The following is a 10,931-nucleotide window of genomic DNA, read 5'->3' on the forward strand; positions in this document are numbered from 1 at the left end:
ATGACCATGAGATAAAGCATAAAATGTGTTTTTTTTTAGTGTTTTTCCACACAATATAAACCTTTTTTTATTTGTTGTTGGACTCCACCAATTATACCTAAGTACTGGAACAATGAATAAGAGATTATTGCTTAGATTTTCCATGTATCCTTCATCAAAAACACATAAAAATAGCAAGGAATGTGTGTGGTTGGCTGTAGTCATGATTAGAGTTTTCATTAGGAGTGTAGTTTTGATGTAAAAGGTACAAAAAAGATGAAAACTAGAAAACTGAGTATAATGGAAAAGAATGCTGTTTGGAACATGAGATTAAAGCCATGTTTACTGCAGAAATGGGCATTCAAAATTTGAGAAGCTGAAAGATTCTTAAAAAGAACAAAACTAATAGAGGTTCAGGCAATTTGTATAAGCTGTTCCAGGAAAACTGTAGCAGCTGATGACAGGAACTCTGTTAGATCTGTGAAGAAAAACCCAAAATAGCATCAAAAGAAATATAAGACTACGTCTACAGAACGCAGAGGTGAAAGTTTGCAGAAGGCCTCAGGAAAAGGAAGCTACTGTATTACAAGATAGAAACCTCTCAACACCATGAATAGAAGGGTCAGAATGAAAGTACACAGATGAGCCAGAAGAGTTCTGGAGCAAAGGTTTGTGGACAGATGAGGCAAAGATTAATCTCTAAGTGATGGGAAGGGAAACGTATGGAAAAAGAGAAGGGCTGGAAATGATCCTAAACACACCGCTTCATCTGTGAAGCATGGTGGTGGCAGTGGCAGACTGCTTCTGAAACTGATGTAACCAGTAATGGTAGGAGCAGAACTCATTTCACATGTTAGTCAAAAATGCCCCAAAATAAGCATTAAATGCTGTGGTGGTGTCAGTGGCTCTTATTATTAGGCAGCTAGTGCATGTAAAGGTTTTGGAACTAAATACTACTTTATGAATGTTTTTGCTTTAAAGTTTTTTGCCCCAACTCTTATGCTCAGCTGAAAATGGAGGAGAACACAAATGACATTTTTTCCTAAATGGTTTATGTTATAAGACAAACACTGCCCAAAAGCTGTGTCAAGTGTCAAGCACATTTTTTGATATTGATATTGATATCCATCCATCCATTTTCTAAGCTTCTCCTTCAGGGTCGTGGGGGGGATACTAATTGAATAAAAATATAACAACACTATTTCACCCCATTTTTCCCATATTTTGCTTTGCACTGCAAATAATAGTCTTTGGAGGCCCCCCAAACTCTGATAATAGCCTGTAGATGCAAACTCAGAGACAACATCGCTTGCTGCACAGTTTGTGCTGATCATCCTCTAGCCCTTCAGCAGTGGCCACAGGACGCTGCCCACAGGATGCTCTTGGCTGGATATTTTTGGTTGGTGGTCTGTTCTCAGTACAGCAGCGACACTGTGGTGTTTAAAAACTACAGCAGCACTGCTGTGTCTGTGGGTTTTGGAGGCTATTAACAGATTCTTTTGCACTGCAGTTGATGATGTCTGTGACTGTTGTATCTTCCTCAGCAGAAACATCTGAATCCTGAATGTACATTTCACTTAAAAGAGAGATTTCTGCAACAGGTTCCCTAAATGTTACAAAGGGGTCCAGGGCTGATAGCTGGAGTTACATCCAGGCCGTCCCCTGACTCTGGTTCTTGATTGTCAGCCATTTGCATTTCCTTATTAACCCCCCAAACTGGGTTATTTGCAACTCTCTATACTGTCTTGTACTGTATTTCCCCGTAAGGTCCACCACTCTGTAACAATCTACTTGTTAATCTTAACCAAGAAAACTGTAACTGAAGTCCAAGGACAATACACTTCAAGTATAAGTGTAAAAGAGTTAATAAACCCAAACAGGAGAGACAAAAAAAATTGTCTTTTTAATGTAATATTGGATGAAAATCAGTGCTTTACAGTACTGGGACCATCACACACACACACCCACCCACCCACACACACACACATATATATATATATATATATATATATATATATATATATATATATATATATATATATATATATATATAAAAACCCTACATACACCACATGTAACCCGTGTCCATCAAACTTTTAAAGTCCTCAAAGTCTAAACCTAAATCCCCAAAAATTCAAAATATCCACAAGTCCTTAGCACCATCTAGTTCCTCCATGCGCTTGTTTTGCTCTCTTGCTCTTTTGCACACTCAGACCAGCACAACACACACTAACACCACACCACCACGTCAGTGTTACTGCAGTGCTGAGAATGACCCACCACCCAGACAGTACCTGCTCTCCATGGGGGGACCATTGACCACTGAAGAACAGGGTAAAAGGGGGCTAACAAAGTATCAGAGAAACAGATGTACTCTACAGTCTGTAACTGTAGAACTACAAAGTGCAGTTATACAGTAAGTGGAGCTGATCAAATGGACAATGAGCATAGAAACGAGGAGGTGGTCATAATGTGATGGCCGATCAGTGAATCTTGCTGAAATGTTTAAATTGGAGCCGTTTTATTTCAACAGTTTATTTTCAACAGCTTTGCTCAAAATTCTCTGGTTTGTATTCAGTTATTTTTGTTAGGAAAAACCTGGAATGATTGACTGAATTTAGTCTTAATGTTTGTTGGATTTCACGCCTTTGGGTGTGTAAGTTTGATTGTTGGTGATCTTTTTGTACATTTGCAGCTTTTCAATTGCGTGTTTCTTTCTGGCTCAGGATTAAATGCAGTGTCTTGTTCACACTGTAAGTTGGACTTGTTTGGTGTGTCACATGGAGATTCACAAACGTTCTGATAATCACGCTTTGAAAGTAGCTAAAACGTAGTGCACTACTTTTCAAAAAGTAGCTAAAACATAGTGCACTACTTTTCAAAAAGTAGCTAAAACGTAGTGCACTACTTTTCAAAAAGTAGTTAAAAAGTAGCCACTACTCTTTCTGGAAAAGTAGCTAAATTGTAGCCGCTACACATTTTGGGAAAGTAGATACAAAGTAGCTAACTACTCATTTTTCAGTAGCTATCCCAACCCTGCTAATGTGCAATATCATATTGTGTCTAAAAATTGTTTGTGATTTTTAGATCTAAAGACAAACTTGAATCATGTTTACTTTTCTTTTTCTTTGAAGCCAAACCCAGTCATGATACAAAAACTTGGCAGTCAGAGGTCCGACTGGGCTGCTCAGTAATCTTTCCCTGGGTGAGACATTGCATTTGCATCTTAGAGTTTTTGTAAGGATTAGTTTGTTAGCAATAAAACAACTACAGTAATGGCATGAATAACAATACAGTGAGCTTTATTTATGTATGAGAAACAAAATACATAAAAAAAATCAAAGTACCTAGCCATGTGCATGTACATGTATAAAGAAATCAAATAACAAAAACTGTATGTTAGATAAAAAGATTTTTTTTTTTTTAATTTTCAAAATGCACAAACAAAACAAATATAATGCTCAGATACCATGTCATTCTACGTGCTGCTTTATCTACACTGTTGGGCTAACATTTTGGGTCATTTTGCTGACTAGTTCAAATAGTCCAGTGGTTTTTGCTTAATAATTTCAAAAGTGTTTGAGCAAAATTATATAAGGCACCCTATATATGTTTGCTACAAAGTAAACTTTGTTCGCGGATCCATCTGGTTGTGAACAGCTCATCCAAAATAAGAGTGGGTGCAATCGTAGCAATTAACCTCATAACATTTACTAAAAAGTCTAGCAAATCAGAGCAAAGTCAGTGAATTCAATGCAAGCAGTGGAGCAGATAGAACGGACAATGAAGGTGTAAAGGAATGAAAGAGGAATAGACTTTGATAAGACAAACTTGGCTTATGCCTGGAAAAAACCGCAGCCTTTAAAATACATGCAATGGGTGAACAATGTTCTCGATTTGTCTGTGGCTCACTGTTTAAAGGACTGCAGAACTCTAAATGCCTTGGTTAAACAAACAGGAAAATGAAACTTCTCATACACTGTCATGCTAGAATGAAAAATAGGAAACTATACTGAGAAATTTGCATGCTGTTAACTCCTGGCGGTGATCACCATCCTGCTGTCGAATTAAAGTCAAAATTGGCAAGGCGGTAGCAGAAAGATATTTTCACATTACTTCTACATTAAGAGAACATTTAGCCCAATATTGTGTTCAGTTCTAATCAAAGTGAGAAGCTCTAAGCAGTTATGTAGAACGTGCAGCTTATGTAAGACCTGCCGCAGATTTAGCAGTGCTGTATGTGATGCTGCTTGCGTAGTTTTCTGCCATCTGATCGGTTTGCTGTTCTCTCCGACATGGGAGAAACTTCCTCCATGCCATTTTGTATGCTCTCTTTATCTTGGGTATCTTGAAAGCATACACTACAGGATTCACCGCTGAGTTGGCATGCGAGAGCAGAATGCCCACATAGAAAGCGATATGAGGGACAAGGCTGCTCTGGTTGTAAAACTCCATGGTGTTCATGATGTGTATGGGCAGCCAGCAGGCTGCAAACAGAGCCAGAACAAGAGCCAGGGAACTGGCCAGCTTCTTCTCTTTAACATAGTATGCGCCAGACTTGGAGGCCCTGATAACCCCTCCTCTCAGCTGCTGAGATATTGTGCAGAAGATGAAGCCATACAGAACAGTCATGATAATCATGGGAGGAAGAAGGCAGCTGAGGAAGATGAAGTTGACCAAGTAGGACATTGGTATGACGGTCAGGAACTGGCAAACAATGGTGGTGGAGTTAGAAGGTTGTAAATGGTTATAGTTGTTCCATCCAAACATAGGAATGAAGCCCAACACAGAAGCGATCATCCAACATACTGCCACTATGGCCCAAGAGTGTGTCCGTTTGGCTAGTCCTTTGTACCTGAAAAGGAGATTAAATGTAATTACTGGGGAGAAATGAAAAAGTTGTTGATTTACAGATTTCTGAATAGGACAAACATTGTAATTATTTAGGTCAGTGGTTTTCTTCATGTGGGTTACAGCGTGGGGATGACTGGGTGGTGAGGTAACCACATTGATGCATTTTTTTTAGGATTTTCAGAACTAGAGCACAGCTATAATTAAGAGCATTTTATATACAGAAGCCATAACCACACTGCTTCAGAGACGTGTGCTTGATACACTTCAAATCTATTATTTGCCACTTGCACCGAGAGCAGCTCCCTGCCTCTACACAGCATGCAGTAGGCTTGTCACCTAGACCAAAGGTCTATGGCTGTGTTAACAGTGTTGCTCAAAAGAATATAATAGTATGCTGAATGGAAACTACAGTTGTATGGCCACCTTCTGTTTTTAGATTAATCAAAGAATTTGCTCAGTTTGTGGTTGAATGCTATTAGCGCGTTGTACAGAATAAGGTTATACTTTGACGTATATTCACACTTTTGGAAAATGTAACAGCATAACCTGACTGCCTGAATTTTTACTTCTTTAATTCTTCTTCTTCTTCTTCTTCTTCTTCTTCTTTCGGCTGCTCCCTTTAGGGGTCGCCACAGCGGATCATCTGCCTCCATCTTGCCCTATCCATTGCCTCCTCTACTATCACACCAACCATCTCCATGTCCATCTTCACTACATCCATAAACCTTCTCTGAGGTCTACCTCTTTTCCTTCTACCCAGCAGCTTCATCTCCAACATTCTTTGACCAATATATCCACTATTCCTCCTCACTGTCCCTCTGATCTGCTCATTTCTAGTCTTGTCCATCCTTGTCACTCCCAACGAAAATCACAGCATCTTCACCTCCGCCACCTTTTTACTTCTTTAATTGTTATTTAATATTTCATATGAAAATCAGATACCAGATATCAAGAATTAAATATTTACTAGTTAGAAAAATTGTAAAATGTGTAAATTAAAATTCTGAAACTGAGAAAAAATAGGAAATAAAAGCAAAACCAGCTTGCCACAGTAATTAGAATTTCTGCATGTCAAATAATTTTTTTGTTGCCAAACTTTTAAACTTTGTTTAAAATGCTGAAATACCAAATTTTAAACTTTGTTGGTGTAAATTATTATTGTAATTATAATAAATTGAAAGTGTCATTTTTCATTGTAAAAATATTTTTTGATGAAGGAGCTTGATTATGTCTGTGTGTCTGCCCTGGTGGCCTGTCCAGAGTGTTTCCTGACCACCCCCCCCACCTCAACTCAGGAGGATAAGTGGCTTAAGTGTGTGAGTGCCTTTCCCAAACAATTTACTATGCCTTGCCAGAGCTTCTTCCCTAAAAAGTCGTAGCCCTGTTTCTGAGAATTTGAGTTTTCTTTGTTTCTTTGTTTTAGTTGCTTTTGGCAGCATTACAAAACACTGGTGTGGTAATCACTGCCATGACCTTAAGAATAGCTCTTATTTGCCATAGCTGCACATTTCGCATGCTGTAGAGCTGTTACTGCAGAATTTTAGGAATCTGGCATTTTTAGTGAAAAGTTGTTTAAAAATATAATTTACTATAAATATTATGATCAATATTTCACATTTTTAACTGTAAAGTCAGAGCGCTTTGAACAATTTTGAGTTATCTCCTCAGATCAAGTCTTAGCAGTCCACCTGCACCCAAAGAATGAGGCACTGTTTATACATTTTGCACCAAGTAGACCAGCTGCTGTGTAAGAGGTGTGAAGAACATCAAACTGAAATACATATACCTGAACTCTGACACTGCTTACTCTAGAAGTTTCATTCTGACCACAAAAGATGGTCACATGACTCTGTGGGTTTAGGTAACTCTGGGGTGAATGCACACACACTGGAAAAGGCAAAGTAATTAAACTTTTCAAGATTTGATGTTCACACCGATACTGACCTGACAGATGATCCTGGGGGAAAATTGTGCAACATGCAAAACAATAAAACCAAAATCTCTGCATAATTCCAGTCAAATGTAAACATCTTCAGGTGCAAGTTGTTCCCAGACATATATAATGACTTGTTCCTGAACTCTTTACTCTTATGAAAAGAGCTATATAATATACAGTAATTACAGTAATCACTATTGTATAGTAACCTATTGTATGCATGTATAACTTTGTTAGATTTATAACCGAACAGGACAAATATAAGAAGAATAAATAAAACATGATAAAAGGTATGCCCACTAATTCTGTGCTTATAATGTTCATGTAATTCATGTTAATCAGCTCAGCTTAGCTTTTGGGTAGACTCAAGTTTTTGAGACTCTAGACCATTTGACTTACAACCACACATACAGTACTGGGTAAAGGTTCTAGACAGCCAAAAATGATATTAAAAAGACATTTAATTTGGCAGACATTTAATTTTTTTCAGAAAAAGACTAATAATATAGTAAATGCAAATAACGTTAATTAATTTTTTTTTTTAAAACAAGAAGTTTTATTAATTTTTACTGAATTTATGCCTATTTGTATTTGGACCTTTTACTAAATGAATTTAAACTGTAGTCCCACAGTAGATATTTGCAATTATTTTGTTATGATGTGTTTAAATCCGAGACTTTAACTGGGACACTAAAAAGCAAAATATGTACAAAATCATCATTGATAGGGTTCTTTCTGTTGGGAGGCGTCTGTCCCAAACCCTGACTCCTAAATTGAAAGTCTAAAAATGATGCTTACATTTTAAATGTTTTTTAAAGGATCTTTTTCATTTATTTTAAAGTGGAGTTAACGATGTAGACTCATCATAAGTTTAATTTGTTTAAATAAAAAAAAACTGTAAATGGCATTACACATTTTCATATCAATACCAAAACACAAAGAATTTCAATCTGTTGGTGGAGCCTTATTGTGTGGTTGGTTAGTGTAGTGGTTAACACCTCTGCTGTCTACACTATAGACTGGGGTTCACTCCCCACCTGTGCAAAAACCCTACACTATACCATATACACTACACTATACTAGTAGTGGAGTCCTTGGGCAAGACTCCTAACACCACTTTGGCCTGCCTGTGTAAAATGATCAAATTGTAAGTCACTCTGGATAAGAGCATCAGCCAAATGCTGTAAATGTATTTTAGCCACAGCCTTGCATTTTAGAGCAAGAAGTGAGACTGCATTCCTGTCCCTCATGGCCACATGGTGAGCAGTGTTTGTTTATTTATTTATTTTATGAACTTATGTGTGTACAACTGTTCAAATGTGTTTGCTAGCATTTTTGAGCTCTAAATGAGCCAACTTTATCACTAATGAAACAGTGACTATCAATGTTTTGCAAAGTTTTGAAGACGTTATTGTTGTTTAGTTACTGGCAAAATGGAACATTCAATAACCCCCCCCCAACCCTCTCGCCTATTTAGTCGTATCCAATTCCCCCCACGAGTTAGACCTCTCCCAGTCACACGATATCACCAGCTCTAGGAGGGCGAAGGCTACCACGGCCTTCCTCTGAGACCTGTGAAGCACCACTGCATCTTTTCAAATGAGCACGTATTCAATGTTGCTTGACACCCAAACGTGCTCAGAGGAAGGTGCCAACCGCTAGATCTGTTATGTCTGCTAACAGACGCCTGCACTGCCTAGCATCGTGCTGGGTGACAGGGAGGGGCAGCCATCCTATCCACCCAGAGAGCGAGGCCAATTGTTCTCTCTCGGACTCCTGGCCACAGATGGCTTTAGCATCATCAGGGATCAAAATCGCGATTTAATGATGACAGGGCTAATGCTTTGATGTTTGCACCACTTGGGAACCACCAATACTATAAGGCACGGGGTGACTCGAATCAAAAGAATTTCAGTCTAAATTCTAAGTCAGTTCAAAATCTAAAATGTTTTTTTCAACTCTGACTTTGCATCAGTCTGGTAGACCATCGCCTACAGTGCTTTTACTGGCCAAAACCCACTGACTGCTGATGAAAAAGGTCTTAAACTATTTGTTTAGGCACCGAACACTTTTTCACAGTTCAGCATATTTACTTTTTACCCTTTATGTTGAAGGAAACAACTACACGGTTAAATAAAATGTAAATTTAGAGCTTTGCACTGTGTTATACAATCTTCAGAACTCATTTTGCCTGCAGTTCAGTAATTTATCTCTACACTCTCAGAACATAAATTGTGCTTGATCTTACTTGAGAGGGATGTAAACGCGCAGATATCGGTCCACAGCAATAGCCAGTAGCGAATACACCGAGGCCTGGGTGAGCACGATGACCACACAGCTGATGAAAAGGCAGCCCTGGAAAGACATCTCGACCCATCCGTCCACCAGCACAGCCAGGGGGACAGCCAGAGCCCCCACCAGGAAATCAGCCACTGCGAGGGACGCAATGAAACAGAAGGTGGGCTGTCTGAGGGCTCCAGATACCCACACTGCCCAGATGACCAGCACATTGCCCAGACAACAAGCAACAGCAATGAATACTTCCAGTGCTGTGTAGATCACCTCCCCAACATCAGCCATTGTGAATTAGGAGAATAACTTCACAGGAATGTGCTGGTGGTGATTACAGGAAGCTTTCCACACAAGTCACTCGTTCGTTTGCCTGCACACACGCAATGTACGATTGATCTCACAGACCACAAAGTGTGAACGTGGATGTGTGGCGGTGACAGGCGTGTAAGAGAACTTCCTATAATATCAGTACTTTAGCATTTCGTGTTATTTGCATGGTTGTGCAGATATCCTGCAGAGAGGCCGGTGCTCAAAGTGAAACTACGACACAACCTGTTAAAGAATAGTAACATTTTCATTTTTCACATTTACAGCTTTTCGCTGATGCCCTTATCCAGAGCGACTTACAAGAAGTGTTTTGTCTATCTAGAGAAAGTCTCTTTGCTAGTTACCAATAGGTTAGAGAGAAAGACGGTCCTGAGCTCAGGTTCTGGGGTCCCGGGTTCCGCCCCAGTGACAGTTTCATATGTTTTTGATGAGAGTGCAGTGTTTGTTAGCAACATTAGCCTAGCAGCTTCCATTGAAAAGCACACATTAGATGTCAAGCACTTCTTGGCTGATGTAGGTAACAAATCATTTTAATTAGATTTTTGCTAAACTATTCCTTTAAACAAATGGGCAAAATGTATATTTCTATTTATACATTGTTTTTTTGCAACAGTACTTTGTGTTTAGTAACTTTTTTTTTGAAAACAGATTTATAGAAAAATATTAGCACCCATCATATGTGGTGAAGAATAATCACAAAGTAATCACCTCACCCGGTGAGAGTAACAGCACTGTGAAAATGAGAGGTCAGCTGAACTTAAAATGATTTAGTAACTGATTTAATGGCTTTTCTTGAGTTGAGTCAACTTGAGGTCACCAGAGTTCACACAACTTCTTAGTTGAGTCAAAAATTCCCCAAGCTGCTGTTTCTAGATCTGTATCTCGATTAGATAAACTAAACTGAATGTGTTTTATTTTACTCAGTTACCCCACTAGCTGGCGCTCCGTCTATCACACAGTCCCGTCTGGCATATTCTCCTCTGGGGTTTCTGGATAATGGACCGCTGTGGCACCTGAAGATGGAACTCACAGCCTCCTGATGTTGGAATGAATTATCACATTGATTTAGCATTGGTGGTTTTTCTTTTCAAGTTGTTTTGAACTTTACATGCTGCATCTGCTTCAAAGTGCACAGTGGGCAGTGAATGAAATGCAGTTTCAAAGAAACAGCAGGTAGACAACTGAAGCAGGAGTATTCAACAAAAGCAGGAGTCAGATGTTTTGCTTACAAAGGTCTAGATAGACTAACATAAGTGAATTATGACTCTGTTTATGAATAAATGCTGAAATATTAATGATCATTTCAAGGAACTAACGGAATAAAATAGCACACATGAAATATAACTGATAAATTGTTCTACTTTGGATGCACCTTAATAATTTGAGCCTTTTGTGGGCCCTGGCTACTGTCTGAAAAAAGAAAGGAAAATAATTTAATATGAAAAACAAAGATTTACAAAGAATCATCTAACAAGTAAGAAGTTCTGTGTGATAAGGTAACATTAATTTATAAAAAATAACAAATAAATCTATTTAAAGGATA

The 10,931-nt window shown here is 38.5% G+C and overlaps 1 protein-coding gene across 1 annotated transcript; it reads right to left on the reverse strand.

The window, feature by feature from the left end:
- Positions 1 to 3,264: 3,264 nt before the first annotated feature.
- LOC108411476 (adenosine receptor A1-like) lies at positions 3,265 to 9,400 on the reverse strand. The gene is made up of 2 exons (XM_017683052.1): positions 9,018 to 9,400; positions 3,265 to 4,834 (listed from the first exon to the last, which is right to left on the reverse strand). Exons 1-2 carry the CDS (start codon positions 9,347 to 9,349, stop codon positions 4,183 to 4,185), a joined length of 984 nt encoding a protein of 327 aa, XP_017538541.1. The 5' UTR covers positions 9,350 to 9,400; the 3' UTR covers positions 3,265 to 4,182.
- Between the last annotated feature and the right edge of the window lie 1,531 nt (positions 9,401 to 10,931).

This window comes from Pygocentrus nattereri, chromosome 17 (genome assembly GCF_015220715.1).
Source record: "Pygocentrus nattereri isolate fPygNat1 chromosome 17, fPygNat1.pri, whole genome shotgun sequence".
Taxonomy (NCBI): Eukaryota; Metazoa; Chordata; class Actinopteri; order Characiformes; family Serrasalmidae; genus Pygocentrus; species Pygocentrus nattereri.

Coding starts and splice junctions, on each gene's coding strand:
- LOC108411476 (XM_017683052.1), bottom strand. CDS start 9,349: ATGGCTGATGTTGGGGAGGTGATCTACACAGCACTGGAAGTATTCATT. Junction 4,835..9,017: donor CGCGTTTACATCCCTCTCAA/GTAAGATCAAGC, acceptor TCTCCTTTTCAG/GTACAAAGGACTAGCCAAAC.